This window comes from Cynara cardunculus (genome assembly GCF_001531365.2).
Source record: "Cynara cardunculus var. scolymus isolate 2C chromosome LG 17, CcrdV1, whole genome shotgun sequence".
NCBI lineage: Eukaryota > Viridiplantae > Streptophyta > Magnoliopsida > Asterales > Asteraceae > Cynara > Cynara cardunculus.
Genome location: NC_037544.1, coordinates 969,957 through 988,126, shown reverse-complemented (window position 1 = coordinate 988,126; position 18,170 = coordinate 969,957). Strand labels below are relative to the sequence as shown.

Genomic DNA, 18,170 nt, shown 5'->3' with positions numbered 1-18,170 from the left:
ATAGATAATATTTTTTTTGAACCAAATATAAATTTGAAGATATCATAAAATTTCGAAAATATATATATCAATATTAGTATCGAATTAACTATTTAAAAGCTCTTGTTTTTTGTATAATGTTTTTAATTCAATTTTTTAATTATAATTTAATTTTGATTTCATAATGAAACAATTTATTTTTGATTTAGTAATATAATTTTTATCTGTTATAACTCAATAATTATCTTAATTATATTTTAGATTTTTTGTATTTAGAATAAAAAGTTTATCTTATACTTGATTATATTTATCTGTAGTTAGTTACACAAATTTAAATATAAAACTTTAATAAGTTGTACTAATACACAGTTTATTTGTAATAATAAAATTTAAGTAATATACATCAATAAATAATATTTCATATATAAAAAATAATTTTTAAATTTTTTTACCATATAATTTATAATACAGTATAGATATGGAATCTTACAATTTTCATACCAATTCGTAATAAAAAATATTTTAATTATATTAAATAAATATTGTTTTATTTAAATAGAAAAAATCGATACATATTCAAAAAAAACATGGGATCCTACCATCTTCATCCTAATTCGAAATAAAAAAAATATATTTTTAATTATTAAATAAATATTGTTTTATTTAAATAGAAAAAATAGACATTTTTCAAAGAAGATGTGTAAACATAAGAGGAAGACGTTGACAGATCGGACGGCTATAAAGGCTACCAAATCAAAGAGTTGTAAATGGTTTGTCACAAGTCACGGTCACAGAGAACCTAATTCCCGTAAACGGGAACTTCGTTGCCAGTTGCCACGTAGTTCTCCACCACGAGATTCAAGCATTTTTGTAGATATCAAATCACATGTCGCCACTTTGCCACCGCCACTCCCTATCTTACATGTGCCTACCCACACCTAATATTTTCTCTTTCTACACGTATTTCAATTAGAAATTAACGAAAATACCAAATCTTTGTAAGTAAGGGTTTTTTACTCAAATACTTACCCAATAAGTGTTTATTGATATGAGTTAACACTATAATTTATTTTGATGCGTAAGATTTTAGTACATCAAAACACATCGAATGCAACAATTTACCGAGTAAGCGCTTATCTGGGTAAGAGTCGTCATCTTTACTTACCGGGTAATATTTTTCATCCTCCTCATTACTCTTACTTAGTAAGATTCTTGCCCTTCTCATATTCATCCGATGAAAAAATTTATCCGGCAAGCACTTACCAAATAAGGGTTTAGTAAACGTCCCCTAAATTCATTTTTTTAACTATTAATAAATTAAAATTTTATTAATAAATTCATTTTTTTAACTATTAATAACTTTGGTGACGTTTGTTTTTTAAGATGTGCTGAAGTCTGATTCACTTCTGATTTAAAAGAGGTGGTTCTGAAGTCTGAAATCTGAATAGGTAAGATTGTTTGTTTTGCCGTCTGGAATCTAAAATTTGAATCGGTCAAACTAGCGCAAAAATATAAAAGATATTTTTTTTTTACAAAAGCATAAAATATGAATAGTTTCTGCTAACAAATCTCTTTCAACCTCCAAAATATGAACCATGTATTCCTTAAGAGGTTTTAAGGAATACATTTTAGCACTTAAAATTTCATAGAACATTTAAAGCTTTTAAGCTCTTATTTTAAAAATAAAATAAACGCTTTTAATACCCAAATGTCTGAACGAATCAAATTTCAAATGTGTAAAGAGGTAAATTTGTGTAATTTTTTTTTTTGTAAATTTGAATATAGATTTAAGATAAATGTGTAAGACATTTGCATAAACTTTGACTGAAATTAGGCATGTTCATCGGTTGACATCCATTGGATGTGAGGGGAACCGAACCAATCCAATCATCCATTAAATGCTATATTTTGTCAACCACTCCAATTTGGTTAACATTAGATAACCGATCTGATCCAATTCAATTGATGATTGAATCGATTCTGTTCCATTCATTGAATAATTTTATTGGATACCCAATGTATTATCTGATAAGATTGGATCCATCAAGTGTGTTAATTCAATACAATTCTCTAACAATGATACAAATTAATTAATCACTGTTAATATATGTTAGAACCAACACATGATAAATTAAAAATTCAAAGCATCGCATAAAAACAAATTCCGATTTAAGCAATTTGAAAATATATTAATTGGATGATAATTGAATAATAGTTGGATGTACAACTGGATGGTCATCAGATGATTAATTGGATGTTGATCGGTTCGGTTTTGGTTGGTTATAGACCGTCATCCGATAACTGACCGATCCAAATTGGATGTTGAATTATTCAATCCGATCCGATTCGATCCAATTACAATTGGATATTCATTTATGGTCGATCGGTTCTAATTAAATCAGTCGTTTCAATTGTATCGATTGATTTTCTACACACCCCTAACTAAAATAATAATTTTGTTAAAAAATAACTAGAAAAATAAAGTTTGGTTAGAAAAATCAAGGTCAAAATTCCAATTTCAAATTACAAAGGTTTACATTCAACTTTATTAAATAACCAAAAATGTCAATTTAATTGACATTATTTATATAAAATTCTTACAATTAATATTAAATTATTATCAACAAAATAAAAATAATAATTTAAAATTGACATCTTATATTAAATAATGTTGCATTATTTTATAAACCACCACTTGTTACGTTCGTTTATGGTATTTACATAAAACACCTCCAAGTTTTCAAGGGTTGATATCATGCCCCCAAAGTTCTCATTAATGCATTTTTAGTCTCGATTGATTGATTTCTTGTCGATAAAACGTAGTGCCAAGTTAAATTGAACCTGCAAATCATAACTTTAACAACCCTTTTTTGAGAAGTTGCGTTTTCGATCTTGTTCTCAACTCCGGATCTAGACCCCGCCTGGGGAGTGCGGTCGCAAAACCGAAACTCAAAGAAATTGACGGGGGCTTGCCGCTTGATTTCATAACAGAGCCATTATTTCCGCAGTCCTTCGTGAGTGCGACACACACCTTTTTGTTGCATTTAGGACACTAATCCCGACTTCTTCCGTTGCTATAATATAATAAGAGATAGGTGCCTACCTTAAAGTCACCTATCGACACTCAAAGTTTGTTCATCAGTTCACAAAATTTACACATTTCAACAATACGTATTTTTATTTTACATTTTCAATGTTGTAATTTAATCGAAGAGATATTCAAATGTTAAAACGTAAAATATGAAGATTGAACTTAAACAAAACTCCTGTTGTGTTAAACATACTCATTATATATATATATATTTTTTCACCTTTACTTTTTTTTATTAACCTAGATATTCAACCCGCTATGCGACTAGAATAATCTCAATATGACCATCTGCTTTGTGGGTAGTCTGAAATCACCGCATCTGTGGGCACAAAGGGATTTTTATTTCTCATTGAATTTGAACATGATACCTCCAGACACTTTTGACATTTTAAGCCCAAGCTCAAACCAATCAAGCGCAACCCTTGTGGTTATCAAACTATACTTTTTTACTTTTTAAATGTATTGAGTTGACGATATACTAGGGTGAAAAGCCGACATCCAGATGTCAAGTCTCCCCGTTGATGTATTTGATCTTTAAAATATAAAAACTTATAGTTTAAAAGTTCTTCGTGCCATAAAAGCATATTGGATTTTGGAACGATCCAACATTTATTTACAAAATTATGTTAAACGAACTCCTTTTCAGTTTTTCGATCAAATAGTCTATATGAGCATGAAACTGATGAGGTTTATATAACAATAAGGCGAGACTCATATAAATAACCATTCCTTAAAGGGTAGCACTCATGTAGTCATATAAGTATGATTTTTTTTGAAGTATATAATATTTATATACGACAGATAGAACAAATAAACTCATACACTTTCCTCACCATTAGTGATGTTTGGACTCTTGACCTGCTAGGAAGCCAAAGACTCACATACCGCTAGACCAAAGATCTTTTGGTCACATAACTATGATGTTAATTGTAAAGCTACGGTAATCTAACATTCAAACTCAAAACATGACAAATTTTAGCAACGGTTATTAGATTGATAAACAATAAAGTTCTGTATGTATGCTAAAAACATTTTTAGTTTTTATAAAAACTTAAAAAAAATATGAACGAATACTTATAGCTAAAGTATTTATAGTTTTTTATAAATGCTTAGCAGTTAAAAAACAGTTCGTATATGTGAACAGGTGATCATATGCATCTCCTTCTCCAACCGGCCTCTAAAAAATTAAAATGAAGCTTATGTTTGCTCTAATCATAACTAAACATGTTCCCCCTACAAGCTTACCGAATAAGTCATTTTTTATATTATGAAACTACTACTAAATAGTCATATATAGGTGACTAAATAAGTTGTGAGTCTCATTAAGTTTATTAAGATGCTAACAAACTGACCTTAAGCTTCATTAAGCTCATTAAGTTGCCAACAATATGCTCAAAGGTTAATTGGTTGGTTTTCCATTAAGTCTTGTATAGATAAAATTTTATGTATGAATTGAATTTTTTTTTGTTTAGAAGGTTTTTCATAGATGGAAAAAATGTGCTTTAATTGGAACTTGGAAGAGACAAGTTCGATTTTTTTTTTGACTTTTTGCATAAAACTCCCTTAGAAGCTTAATAAATAAGTCAGAAGTTGTTTGTTTATCTCTTAATAGTTTCATTAATAAGCAACATCTGAATTATTAAAAAGTGAATTTGTTTGGCAAAAAAAAGTCTGTCTCTAAAACCCTCTGAATGATTTTGTATCTTGGGTCTCCCTTAACCATTCAACACCGTAATTTCATTCCGAATAATTAGCAAATAATTATATTTCGTTTTGCACTATATTACAAGAGACTTTTAATCATTTTGTCCATTAAATCATTACGCTACTATCAAACATTCATATATAATTGACTGAATAAAGTGTAAAATTGGTATTTTTTTTTACTATTAAAATTTAATTTAATTTTCAAAAAGATCTGGTGACTAATCTTAAAATTGTAAATAGAAAACCACAAAAAGTTAACAAAACTTTGGATTTATATGTAAATATGAAAATAGCAAGAGTTTGTTTAGTTGTCGACGAATAACGCTATAAAATTGTAGATACTCTCTCAATCAACCACAGTCCCACACGATTATCTCCGGTATCTTCGTTATCTCGAATCCCAATGGCCATGGAGGATGGAAGGTTAGCTCTGATATCAAAACGGAAAGTATATTCTCGGTGCGTCTCCCACGCTTACGACGAACTTCAGAGTTTCCGTTCATGGCTCCGGTGGATGTGCGTTGATCAATCTAATGGTTGGACTGCTTCACTCTCATGGTTCGTCTTCGTCATCTTCACCATCATCATCCCTAGCTTTTCTCATTTCTTCCTCGCCTGCAGCAATTGCGATAACCAACACGCTAGGCCTTTTGATAGCGTTGTTCAGTTGTCTTTGAGTGGTATCGCTACGCTTTCGTTTGTTTCGTTATCGCAATTCATGAGGATCTATGGTCTTCGGAGGTTTTTGTTTTTTGATAAGCTTTGTGACGAAAGTGAGATCGTAAGGAAGGGGTATACTGAACAACTCAATGTATGTACTCTGTTTCTCCTTGATTTCATGTTGTTTATTGTTTCTGGTAATGACTGATTTGATTTTCGATGCCTGATTGGGCCATGGTAATTGCTGAATGACATGTTCTTCACACATACATAGAAATCGAACCTCTCCTTTTTACGGATTTGACTGAAAGGATTTGTCACCTGATTGTTGTCGAGAAACTGTTTGCCATTTTAGGAGCATTCTGCTGTATAATCATACTAGTCTATTAGTGGATCAGTTAGATCTTAATCTTCTACTGTTGGGAGCTTCAGGTATAAGATGAATTTTGCTGCAAGTTAAACATCATTATCATCATCACAACTAATTTCATTACTGAAATGCTGGTTTCTTGTAGAGTTTATATCGCTCTTTAGAAACTGTAAATGATGCCGATGAATATCCGACTGTTAGATGAACAGGAATCTATCTTCCATATGATTTTTAAAAAAGGATAACAAGAAGAGATGAAATTAGTTGTGATGATGATGATGACGAACAGATTTAACTTTCAGCCATATCCAATTTATACCAGGAGCTCTCAAAAGTAGGAGACTAAGATATCACTGATCCAATAGACTGGTATGATTATACTGCAGAATCCGACTGTTAGACGAACATAAATCTATCTTTCATCAGAAGAAGAAGCCAACCTCATTTGGTGATGAATCCGACTGGTAGTATACCTTGTCCATTAATTGGTTTTAGTAGAGACAACTCCAAAATCGAATCGGTTCGTTTGGTACTTTCTATAGGATGTGTTTTTAGTGGCCTAGCCGGTTTTGGGGATTCATATTGATTGTAATGAGATCATTTTTGTATATACTTCAACATTTTATCTAGTGCTACTGTAGCTGCTGACTTTATTTTCATGATGTTCATATAAAGTTGACTATTGATCTTGTTTATCGGAGGTTGGTTTGCCGTTTGCGTTTGATGTGTCTAGATTCTTCCATCGAAGAGTTAACTTTGTTTCTTTTAGGACCAAATCGCACCTTTGTAGTTTTTGTTGGTAACATAGAAAACTTCTGTTATTAGCAAGAGAGTTAAATTAACCTTATTTAGAGGCTGTTTGGTTGGTTTTCTATTAAGGCACGTATGAATAAAGTTGTCTGTGTGGGTTAATCTGTATGTATAGCAGTATAGGTTGTGAATGTCTTTGTTCGGGAGGGGTTTTTCATAGATGGAAGGAGCATGTTTTCATAGATGAACAAGTTCGGAAATAACTTGGCTTTTTGCATAACGCTTCTCCTTAGAATCTTATTGAATAAGCCACTTTCTATATCATTAAGCCACTATCAAACAATCATGTATAAGCTGACCGAATAAGCTGTGAGTCCCATTAAGCTCGTTAAGCTGCTAACAAAATTGATTCCATTTTCTCTAGTGTTATCCGTAAAATGGCCCAAAAACGAGAACATTTTAAGTTGTCTGCAGTTATGAAATTAAACAGATATCTGATTACTATCCTTACCCCATCTCCGGATTGGATATACTGGATTTGGTTGGTTTGGTTTTTTGACCAAATCTTTTCTATGTAAATGCAGAGATCACTTACAATCCTCTCCATCTTTGTTATCCCTTGTTTTGCTGCTGAGAGTGCATACAAGATCTGGTGGTACAGTTCAGGTGCCACAGACATTCCTTTTTTGGGCAATGTTTTAGTGAGTGACACCCTAGCATGCATCTTGGAACTTTGCTCATGGCTCTACAGAACGATCGTGTTTTTCTTGGTCTGTGTCCTCTTCCGCCTCATCTGCTACCTTCAAATCCTCCGTTTGCAAGATTTTGCTCAGGTTTTCCAGGTTGACTCTGATGTTGACTCGGTATTGAGGGAACATCTCAGGATCAGAAGGCACTTGAAAATCATTAGTCATCGTTATCGTGCTTTTATATTGTTGGCACTCATCATTGTTACAGTTAGTCAGCTTGCATCACTCCTAGATACTACCCGCCGCACTTCAGACATCAGCATTTTCAAATCTGGTGAACTTGCAGTAAGTGTGCACTCCAAATGAACTATATTTAACTTGAGATCTGGGTTTCAGAGGGCGGGATGTACAAAAACCTGTCCTGCCCCAAAGAGTAGAGCGGTTGTTTTGTGAAGACTATAAGCTTGCTGGGCTATGGTTGATTAACCAAACCAAACGAGCTATATCCCACTCGAAAGAATGGTGGGATGTTAACAGACTTGTCCTGCCCAAAGGGTAAAGCGGCTCCTTTCGTGAAGACAGGCTCTATGGTTGATTAACCAAACCAAACGAACTATATCCCATAGGGTCTGAGGGGGTGGATGTACACGAACCTGTCCTCTGTCCCAAAGGGTAGAGCGGTTGGTTCGTGAACGCCCTATGCTTGATGGGATATGGTTGATTTTCCATTGAGTCATGTATGGATAAATCTGCCTGTGTAGATTAATCTGTTTGTATAGATTGAGTAGGTTTTTGTTTTAGAGGGTTTTTTCATAGATGGAAGAAGTGTGTTTTTAATTGGGAGAGACAGGTTTGGAAAAAGCATGGCTTTCTGCAAAAGGCTCCTCCTAAGAATCTTTCTGAATAAGCCATTTACCATATCATTAAGCCACTACCAAACATACATGTATAGCTGACCAAATCATTAAGCTGCTAACAAACAGGCATTGTTTCTGAAAATTTATGATTTTTGTTGATGTCTTTGTTTGTTGTATTGTAGCTTGTTTCTTTAAGCCTGCTTGCTGGGCTTATGATACTGCTTCGGAGTGCTACTAGGATCACCCACAAGGCACAAGGTGTGACGTGCCTGGCCGCCAAGTGGCACGTGTGTGCAACGATTGATGTCTTTGAGTCACCTGAAGCTGATACCGAAACTCCAACTATCGGTGTTTTCAGCAGCCAGTCTTTCCCTTGTGAAGCATCATCTTCCGACTATGATGATGTTGGTAGCGAAGAAGACGAGTTGGACAACACGAAACTCATACCAGCTTATGCTTACAGCACAATCTCTTTCCAGAAAAGGCAAGCCTTAGGTAAGTTGCTCAAACTTTATCAAACATGACCAGAATAACAAATGTTGGAGTTCCACACTGGTTTAGGGGCTGTTTGGTTGGTTTTCCATTAAATTTTATTTGGATAATGCTGTCTGTGTGGATTAATATGTCAGTAAGATTGGGAAGGTTTTTAATAAACGGAAGGAGTGTGTTTTTTAATTGGGAGGGCAAGGCTTAATAAACTTGGCTTTCTGCATAAAGCTCACCCTAGAAGCTTACTGAATAAGCCACTTTATATATCATTAAGCCACTAACAAACAGTCATGTATAATTGACCGAATAAATTGGGAGTCCCATTAAGCTGCTAACAAAAAAATTCTTAGACATAGATCATCAAAACTTATATATACGTAGAATGCTCCCCTCCCTTTGAATAGGTGTGTTTGGAACCCGACACATTGTTGCCTTATGTTTCATGCAACATTAAGACTGGAACATAACAGCACTGTGTCCCATGATTTTAATCATGGAGATGAGATATAATTGGTAAATTACTAAACTACCTACATTTCAAATAAAATCCTAAAATCTAGCATAATTCTTTCATCTGCCCTCCTCACTCTCGTCCATTCGATCCTGTCTACTTACCGGACGCACCCTAGGGTTCTTTTAGAGTGAGACTCAAAAGGGTCCCATTTATCCTAACAAGGTACCAAAGCCGGGGTCTACCACATGTGGGAACTCGACTCCCTCTTTTGCCTACATTCTAGGAGCATCGTCTAGCCCCCATTAGGGTGCATGATCGAGTCCACATCAGCTAGTCACAGACCTTCAAAACCTGTATATATGCATCAACCTCCACATTCTTCTTACGGTTAATATAAATTGACGTTGTTTTCAATTTGTGCTAGTGACGTACTTCGAGAACAACAAAGCAGGGATAACGGTGTTCGGGTTTATGCTGGATAGAAGTTCTATACACACCATAGTGACGATAGAGATGTCCCTCGTCTTATGGTTACTCGGAAAGACCATCGGTATTTCTTGATAAACATAACATGAAACCAAGAAAATCGACATAACCGCAAAAAATGCAACAACTCGGTCAGTGTCACATCGATCAATCACATCAAGAGAGCCTCCTTTTGTATCCAAACATCTTTTTTTCTGACAAGGGCTGCCTACGATCACGTAGAACACTGCGAAACGCTACACAAGATCATGCATCGCGGGGTTGAAAAGAGGTCGGAAAGAGGGAAGGAAGCCGGAAAACGAGCTTTCAAGTATTTCGGTTATTATGTTTTTCGGTTTGTTTCTTTTTTAACATATGGTTTGTTCCATCATTCCTTTTTCTTGTACTATTTGTTGTGTTTGTTTTAGGGGATAAAACTGGAATGTAAGCGACAAGAACTGATTGCAGTTTGTGATGCTTGTGTGATTGCTCCATTTCGATTGTATAAATGAACCTTTGTTACTGGTTTTTAACTACTTATTTCACTTTAATGATCGTGGGTTTAAGACTTATACTAAGGGGTTGTTTGGGAATCCTTATAAAAACAACTTATTGACTTATTTCGGCGTGACATCGGTAATAAGCACTTTTGAGTGTTTGGATAAACAACTTATACCGGTGCCAAACCGGTAATAAAGAGTTTTTAAATAAGTTAAACTATTCTGACTTATAATAAGTTGATAAGTGCTTTTGTAGAAAAATATAAGTTTATTTAAATAAACAATCCCAAACACCCGATAAATAAATGCTTTTTTAACCATGGGGTCCTGCATTTAGGGTGTTTGAGATTGCTTATTTAAAATGCTTATTGATTTATTCTGGTGTGGTACCGGTAATAAGAAGTTTTTAATTAGTTACTTTCTTCTAACTTATTAATTTATTCCAGTGTGGTACCGGTAATAAGGAGTTTTGAGTGATTGTATGAGAAAAGAAAAAGTTATCTCATTTATTTTATCACTTTATCTGGCATAGTACTCCCATAAGCTAATCAAAACACTTTTTATAAAACTCCAGGTTGCCACCATATAAGTTGATAAACACTTTTATAAAAAATCATAAGTTGTTTTAAATAAGCAATCTCAAATAGCATATTTGATGGAAGGTTCTTAAATGTATGTGCCAATATGAAAAAGGAAGGTTCTTAAATACGATGGAGTGGTTTATAAATTTTTATACAATTCGGAGGAAGCGTTACATGTCAACGTGGAAATTATTACTTCATGATCGAAGATGAAAGGTTTATAAAATATGTAAGAAAGAAATATCTAATGTAACGGTAAGAAAAAATTGATATTGCAGAGTCGTGAATCTCTAAACGTGTTCATAAGTCATGACTCAAGATGTTCTAAGAACAAAAAAAAGTCCGAGTTTTTTAAATGAAAAAAATCGAAAATGTATAAAAAAATGTAATTTTGCAAATGAACCAAATGTTAGTTTTACTTTCTAAACAAATCTTAGATCCTAAAATGTTTGGGATCCAAATATTTAAACTGTAAGTTCTTACAACTTATTAGATCGGTTATATATGATTGGTTGGTAGTGACTTAATGATATAGAAAATGATTTATTCAGTAAAATTTTATACAAAAAACCAAGTTTTTTTTCTTCCAAACACGTCTCTCCCAGTTAAAAAAAACACATTACTCCATCCATGAAAAAACCCGTTTCAAACAAAAACGTTCTTAATTTATACAGACAGATTAATTCACATAAACAATATTACCTATATAAGAGAATATATTACCAACCAAACAATCCTTAATTAGGTTAAACATTAGTGCTGTAATAACCATTTATGTACTTACTAAAGTTTAGTAAGTTATTTTAAGGGGTGTTTGGTTAGAGATATTAAACAGTAATTAATAAGAATGAAAATAAAAGTAAAAGAAACCGTTTGATTTTCAATAATTAAACTGAGGGGTTGTTTGTTTACATCTTAATAGTTTCATTAAGAGACAACCTCTGAATCGTCAAGAGGTGAATCTTATTTGGCAAATTTTTTATTGCCTCTTAATGGTTATGAAACCCTTTGAATGATTTTGTATATTAGATATCTCTTAACCATTAAGAGCCATAATTTCATTATATATAATTACTAAATAATTATATTTTATTTTATATTATATCATGAGAGTCTCTTAATCATTATTATCAAATAGTGTCCGAGTAAATAAAAATTCACAGTAATTTTCATTTTTATGTGTAAACACATGGACCTAAATTGTAGTCTACTCGATAATTAATTTTTAAAATTTCAGTCAAAATATCCATTCGACCAAAAATCACTCAAAGGTTTGGCGCCTCGCACGGACAAATAAGGCAATTAGGCAAAAGGGGAAAATATCTGAACTGCAGTTGTCAACTTCTCACATCGCTGAGATCTGAAAAATTAGGGATTCTGAGACGATTTTCAAATGCACTTTTATCTGAAGTTTTAGGTGATCTGTAGTTTTCCTGTTCTTAATTTTGATAAAATGGAGATTGATTCAGCAGCGATCAGTCGATGCTCTACAGAACACCAGAAGATCTACAAAATTTGGTTCAGTGCCGCGGATTCAGGTTTCATTTCTCGTTCTTTATCTTTCCTGTTTCGTTTTCTTCTTTTTGTTATTGTTGTTTTCATCCTGTTGTTTACTTTTTAATTCCAGATGGCGATGGACGTATCACTGGCGGTGATGCCACGAATTTCTTTGTTATGTCGAATTTATCTCGACAGGATCTCAAACAGGTTTTTGTTTCCACCTTTATTTGTGATTCGATATTTGTAGGTTGATGTGTTCAAAAGAACTGAGGATTTCTGAAATCTAGATGGATTGTACAAACGCCTCTTCTATCGGTGCTTGCTTGGTTTTAAGTTTATGTTAGCTGCCGCGAGACTATGGCATTAGCTTTGTGTTTTAGATTCTTCTTCTCCCTAAGCTAGCTGCTATTACCAACTATGCACTTGTTTTATTTGTGTTGAAGTCGATTTCACGATGTTTGACGAAATTGCCATCGCCAAATTGCTTCCAAACAAATAGAACAAGTTTGGATACTTACGTTGAATGTTACATTTGATGTTTTTTGGTTTTAGTCCATGAGTTTTAATGATGGATTTTCTGTTGGTAACCTCGGATTTCTTTATTTTGTTTTCACTAAATATTGGTTTATACACTGTGGCGCACCTCACTCAACTCAAGCAGATGGCGTTTCAGTAAGGTAGGAAACCTATCGATTTAAGAACTGGAATCGGGGAATATACACAAGTCCTTGATAATATTGCTGCCGGTGGCTAGATACTAGATAGACTTACCATTTTAAAGAAGTGATATAAATATAACATATGGAAACAAAACAAGAGTCATCATACTGGCTTAACTCCTTTGAAAATAAGAGAAAAGTGAATATGCATACAACGGAAGACCCTGACGTCCCCTTTGCAAGATCTGATTCAGCCCTTTTGGAGTTGTAATTGAAGGCTGGAATTGTGTGTGTATGTAAAAAAACATCTAATCTGTCAGCCACTTGTTAGCCTGTTTCTCATGTTTTCAACATGTTTAGAAGGACCAACACCCACATAAATTGTCTAACCTCAGAAGGTATGTCAGTTGAACATAAAAGTGAATGATAAGGGTCCCTGATATGTCCTCCCCTGGACTGCCCATAAGGATCCTTCAGCATGAATATTGGTTTTAGACTAGATAGGAGGAACCCATTTTTTGGTAGATGGAGTGGTGGACCATTGGCACTCTGATAACTAAACTACAGTATCTTGTAATGAAGCCATGAAGGATCTTAGACAGGTGCGACAAGAGACTGAGAGGTGATGGGATGTGTGTTTTGAAACTAATTATGTTATATTGAATAAGTGGATTCAACTTCAACAAAATGCGGTACAAGATATAGTGTTTGGATGGCTTTAGTTGCTTGAGGTTGTAATAATAACTTTTGATACTGTCAAGTGTTTGAGAATTCTGATTATTTAAGTAATAGACCAAATAAGGATGAATTAAGGGTATATAAGTCATTTTACTCTACCCTTTGATAATCAACTTTGTTGCAAGTTGCAACTAGTATGGAATTGATTATTTGACTTCTAAATAATTACATAATCATAAGTAGTAGTTATCCTTATGCTGAAAACCGATTATAAGCACTTTCAAAACGTACATCTGAACACCTCCTGAATAGAGAAAATCTATCTTATGCATTTTGTCCAACAAATTACGAATCAGATCAGCAGTAATGGCCTATCTAATGTTTTTCTAATGGTAACTGCATGCTAGAAGCTTTGGTATAAAAAGTGGGTGGATTTTTAGACTTGTTACAACGGTTTGCCACTTGCAAGAAAGTTTGCACAGGAGTTTGTGCATTATCCTTCTGTTGAGTGATCATGTAAAGCAAGTATGCATTCTGAAGGATAATGGTGGTTGGCTTATTGTTGTCATCGGACTTCCATATTGTTTGCGTAAAAAATGGATATGCAAGATACTCTATGCCCTGCTTTGTTTTTTTCGGTTTATACATATATTTTTTCATAATCCGCTCTTTCCTTTTCTACATTGGAATCCTGATCTGTGTAACTATTTCCCCCTGCCCTTTCATACGACATTTTAAGGTGTGGGCAATTGCAGATTCTAGACGACAAGGTTTTCTTGGCTTTAAAGAGTTTATTACTGCAATGCAGGTAGTTTTTCCTTTTAGTGCTATCCTTTTTATTACATCCGTTATTTCTCTACGCGTGACGATTTTGGGTGTCTATGCTAATTGTAGCTGATCTCTATGGCACAAGCGGGACATGCATTAAGTAGTGACCTCTTAAATTCTGACGGTAAGCAGGGTAGTTGCATCTTTACCCCGTTACAGTCTTAACATGTATATTGATCAAGGGACGGGTTTCATGTGTACATATTTACAATGCAGTTGATTTTGAAAATCTGAAACCACCGGTGATGGACGGACTGGATGTCTTACTAGCTGTATGTATCTCCTCTTACTTTAGCATAAAAGAGACAGCATGGCCACTATGAGCCTAGAAACTAAATATTTTTCTTACCATAACTTGTTTGTCTATATATGCAGAAGAAAAAGCGTCCAACAAGTGATTCTGAATCAAATGGTAAGGATTAACATATCCTAATTGTAATAACAACAAGTGAAAAGAAAATGATGCTTCTCCTTTTTGATGTTCACTTTTAACTTTGATTTAGGTAGTTCTCAGATGCAGACTTCATCACCATCTAGTTGGTTTACTTCGTCAAAATCTGCAAAGAAGGTATGTTTATGTTTTTTTCTCCACAAATTAGAATGAGGTTTCTACATATGGAAATTAGATAAATATGCGCTTACTAAAGAAAGCCCAATCTAAGACCTTGTTACCAGCAATGTCTAGGGAAGCAGAATATTTGAAACATCTATCTTCAAAACATAGAGAGAAAAGATATTAAACCTTTAAAGGGCATTTTATTCTCGGCCTAGATGCAACAATGCCCTCTTAATATAACATCCAGCATGCAAAATGAGGGTTGCATATTTCACCTCTTGAGATCTTCTCTTTCTTGATTCGCCTTCTATTCTGGGCACAGCCTAAAATGGTTAAAGCTATCTTTACATTGTTCTACATAGAGAATTAAGATATTGTGGAGCTTCTTTTGATACAGTCCTTTCTACTATTAATATTATTGGTTATTTTCTTAATGTTATTTCACTTTCCGCTTCCTGAATAATGAATCACCATTAGAGGATGTATATCCTTGGTTACGTTTTAAATATTGTCTTCATCTCATATAATTTATGCTTGCTCAGGTTCCCTTAACTGCCGTTACATCAATCATTGATGGCCTTAAGAAGCTGTACATTCAGAAGCTGAAACCTTTAGAAGTCACATATCAATTTAATGATTTCGTTTCTCCCTTATTGGTGAGTAATCCTAATCCATGTGTTTCAAGTTCTTAATGAAGCATCATGTGAACTATAAGCATTTTCCATATTCCTTTTATGTATGGTTTTCTGATTTAATGCTTCATCAGTTATAGTTGGTTACCATGCAAATGTTTGTTGATGTTCTTTTTCTAGACCAACAGTGATTTTGATGCCAAACCCATGGTGATGCTTTTGGGTCAATATTCAACAGGGAAAACAACATTCATCAAGCATTTGCTTAGAAGTAGTTATCCAGGCAAGTTCCTCACTTCTCCCCTGTCTTTCTCCTCCTCTTATAATATTTCTAACTATTGGACATCTTTCTAACAGGAGCTCATATTGGACCTGAGCCTACTACAGATAGATTTGTTGTTGTTATGGTATGCCTTAGATTCCTCCTATTTTCTTCTATGATACTTCAAATACATTGTGTGCATTTATCTGTGGGTGTGTAGTTATTTTGTTTTAGAAAAAAATTAAGCAATCTATGGAACATGGCACACATCGAATGAAACATGAAAAAACTTGCAAGGTACCTAGACCTTTGTTTTCTTTCTTTATCATGCTTTCTTTTTCTTTCTGTCGACGAAGAAAAAAAGAAGCAAGTTCTTCAAGAAGAACAAGATACAACGAATTTGATCTTCAAGAGAAACACAAGTTGGCCGTGTATTATATTTGGAAAAAGAAAACTTGAGACGCGGTGTATTTTTACATGGAGATGCTGAAACAGGAAACAGGTGGATATATGCATGTTTAATTATGTATAACTACACATATCACTATAAGCAATGAGATGAGTGTGATGTAAAGGGAGTATAAGAAACCTTGGGATATGTTATTTTTCTTAGTATTAGAGGTTTAAAATGTAGCTGATAGAAAATAGGAAATCACACATTTTTGCATGCAATACTGAAATATTTAAGCCTCAAATAATCTTGAACCGACCAATCTACATGAGCAAAGCTGGAGTCTCAAACAAGTTTAGCATATCGAGTTACACATGAACTTTATTGGCTGAGCCTATATTTTATCCTTCAAGCTTGACTTGTCAAATAAATGAGATAATCGAACTGAATGTAAATTAACAAGACAAGCTTGAGTCAGGCTCGGATATCATGACACCCTTTTCTATACATTGTTCTCATACCTTCGGGTTGTGTTTCTGTGTTTCATTCCAGAGTCCCTGCATATATTTGTATGTGTCGGAACTAAATCTGGGAACTCTTCATAGGATGTTTGTGTTTTTGTTCAAAGATGGCTAATTATGTGTGACCATTTGATTTAGCATCATTGACAACCATGTTATGAAATATTGGCTACTTCTAAATGTTTATAAGGAACTCATTGGATCTAAAATTGTGCTTAAATCTATCTCAGTAGTTTTTTATGGCTTAGGGGATGTTTGGTTGGTTTTCCGGTGAGTCCTGTATGGATAAAGCTGACTGTGTGAATTATTCTGTCTATATGAATTGGGAAGGTTTGATATGGGTTATTTTTTCAAGGATTGAAGGAGCGTGTTTTTTCAATTGAGGAGCAAGTTTGTAATACACTTGGGTTTCTGCATAAAGCTCCCCCTAGAAGCTTACTAAATAAGCCACTTTCTATAGTATTAAGCTACTACCAAACAGTCATGTATAGCTGACAGAATAAGCTGTGAGTCTCGTTAAGCTCATTAAGCTGCTAACAAACAAACCCTTAATGTTATACCCTAGGGTAATGTGGTCAAATAGTTAAACATAGTAGTCTGTGGTACAAGTAGGGGAAGCAAGAGGTAGGAAGTCGGTTAGTATTAGTACTGGTACTTCAATATAAAGAAAGGGTGGAAGATGTCGATTAGTTTTGTTCTGTGTATTTAGTGTCGGCGAAAGCCTTGGGAGAGAATCTGGCCTCTCGAAAGCCAGAAACCCTATAAGGTTATAACCATTTGGTTTCTTCTCTTAATCATACAATTAAAATTGCAATTTCATCCTAATTCTTTTAGGGTGCGTTTGGTGCGCAGACAGGACTGGACAGGACAGGACGGGACAGGACAGAACAGCTGTTCAGCGTTTGGTAAGACAGGACAGGACTGGTTAAAATGACCAATTTACCCCCAGTGTTTTTTCACTACGAAATGCATTCTGGTAACACTGGTCCTACGATTATTACAGCCCTAATAAGTACTTCAATTAATCAAGTTTCATAACTAACTAAGTTTTTCATCAATTCCTATTTTATCTAGTTTCATAAGCTATATTTCACACATCATTTGTGCATACAAACCAAATTTCACACATCATCTGTGCATCATTCTAGGCCTTGTAGCAGCAAATTAGTCAAATTACATAACCCTAATCTTTCCCCAATTAAGAAATTGCATAAAACCCTATTTAATCTAGTTATCATAAAACTCATTTCAACATCCTTGAAATAAAGAAAACAGAAGAAACAAAAAAACTCACCGGAACGATGGAGTGAAGCAGCAGCGGTGGAGGAAGCGACTCTGCACCGAAGGAAGAAGCAGCAGCGTCGTTGGAAGTCGCTGCGTATTCCTCCATCAACATCCTTGGAAGTCGCTGCGTATTCGTTGCCCTAACGTTGATGGAAGCGACTCTGCACCGAAGGAAGAAGCAGCAGCGGTGGAGGGGAAGAGATGAAGGAAGCGATGGAGGAGAAGGGGGGCAGCGGTGGAGGGGAAAAGATGAAGGAAGCGATGGAG

The 18,170-nt window shown here is 34.4% G+C and overlaps 2 protein-coding genes across 2 annotated transcripts in view; both read left to right on the top strand.

Moving 5' to 3' along the window:
- The first annotated feature begins 5,113 nt into the window (after positions 1–5,113).
- Positions 5,114–10,032, top strand: LOC112500880. The gene is made up of 4 exons (XM_025104487.1): positions 5,114–5,588; positions 7,142–7,591; positions 8,286–8,598; positions 9,471–10,032. The coding sequence occupies exons 1-4, from the start codon at positions 5,181–5,183 to the stop codon at positions 9,605–9,607; spliced, it is 1,308 nt and encodes a 435-aa protein (XP_024960255.1). The 5' UTR covers positions 5,114–5,180; the 3' UTR covers positions 9,608–10,032.
- A 1,888-nt stretch (positions 10,033–11,920) lies between these two features.
- The window catches only part of LOC112500313 (EH domain-containing protein 1-like), a 10,890-nt gene continuing 4,640 nt past the window's right edge, over positions 11,921–18,170 (top strand). Inside the window, exons 1-10 of the mRNA XM_025103767.1 lie at positions 11,921–12,130; positions 12,220–12,299; positions 14,169–14,237; positions 14,324–14,381; positions 14,474–14,529; positions 14,633–14,669; positions 14,761–14,825; positions 15,356–15,469; positions 15,626–15,728; positions 15,803–15,852. Of these exons, the coding sequence (XP_024959535.1) occupies positions 12,046–12,130; positions 12,220–12,299; positions 14,169–14,237; positions 14,324–14,381; positions 14,474–14,529; positions 14,633–14,669; positions 14,761–14,825; positions 15,356–15,469; positions 15,626–15,728; positions 15,803–15,852 (717 nt within the window). The 5' untranslated portion in view covers positions 11,921–12,045. The remainder of the gene's footprint in view (positions 12,131–12,219; positions 12,300–14,168; positions 14,238–14,323; positions 14,382–14,473; positions 14,530–14,632; positions 14,670–14,760; positions 14,826–15,355; positions 15,470–15,625; positions 15,729–15,802; positions 15,853–18,170) is intronic.

Bases quoted from the DNA above. Each gene is read 5' to 3' on its own strand.
- LOC112500880 (XM_025104487.1), top strand. From the start codon at position 5,181: ATGGCCATGGAGGATGGAAGGTTAGCTCTGATATCAAAACGGAAAGTA. The intron at 5,589-7,141 runs GTATGTACTCTG...ATGTAAATGCAG, and splicing joins GGTATACTGAACAACTCAAT to AGATCACTTACAATCCTCTC. The intron at 8,599-9,470 runs GTAAGTTGCTCA...AATTTGTGCTAG, and splicing joins CCAGAAAAGGCAAGCCTTAG to TGACGTACTTCGAGAACAAC.